The sequence below is a fragment of the Eimeria mitis genome, genomic scaffold, assembly GCF_000499745.2.
Source record: "Eimeria mitis Houghton genomic scaffold, Emh_scaff3641, whole genome shotgun sequence".
NCBI classification, from domain to species: Eukaryota; Apicomplexa; class Conoidasida; order Eucoccidiorida; family Eimeriidae; genus Eimeria; species Eimeria mitis.
This window is the reverse complement of record NW_013571983.1, coordinates 1,764-2,448: the sequence shown is the minus strand read 5'-3', so window position 1 is coordinate 2,448 and position 685 is coordinate 1,764. Positions and strand designations below refer to the sequence as shown.

The 685-nt window shown below is 46.9% G+C and overlaps 1 protein-coding gene across 1 annotated transcript in view; it reads right to left on the bottom strand.

The window, feature by feature from the left end:
- Positions 1-308: 308 nt before the first annotated feature.
- EMH_0068080 (uncharacterized protein) overlaps positions 309-685 on the bottom strand; it is a gene marked incomplete at both ends in the record, with an annotated part of 1,747 nt that continues 1,370 nt past the window's right edge. Inside the window, one exon of the mRNA XM_013498693.1 lies at positions 309-685. Within this exon, the coding sequence (XP_013354147.1) occupies positions 309-685 (377 nt within the window).

The window sequence follows — 685 nt, the reverse complement described above, 5'->3', positions numbered from 1 at the left end:
AAAAAAAAAAAAAAAAAGGGAGAAAAAAAAAAAAAAAAAAAAAAAAAAAAAAAAAAAAAAAAAAAAAAAACAAAGACAAAGCCTAACAAGTATAACAAATAAAAAAAAGAAACAAAACATAAATATAAAAATAAATAAAAAAAATAAAAAATAAATAAATAAAATAAAATACCTAGTGTAAGCCCCGAGAAGACAGCACTGCCGACGGCGCATGCAACGGCAAGAAGAACGGAGACAGAGAGAGGCAGCAATTCATCAGCAGCAGCAGCAGCAGCAGCAGCATCACTCATTCTGCTGCAGCAGACGCCTCAGTATATACCTCCCTCCACCCCCTGCTGCTGCTGCTGCTGCTGCTGTTGCTGCTGCTGATTAAGGTGGGGTTGGGGGGACGGGGGGAGGGAGATGGACTGCTGCTGCTGCTGCTGCTGTTGCTGCTGCTGCTGTTGCTGCTGCTGCTGCTGTTGCTGATGCTGTTGTTGCTGCTGTTGCTGCTGCTGCTGCTGCTGCTGCTGCTCTTGCTGCTGCTGGTATGCTAATTCGGTCCGTCCGCCTGATGCAGTTGCTGCTGCTGCTGCTGCTCTTGCTGCTGCTGTTGCTGCTGCTGCTGCAGTTGCTGCTGTTGTAGCTGCTGCTGCTGCTGCTTCTGTATAAGTTCCTCCTTCCGCCGCGGTGCTTGCTGCCGATG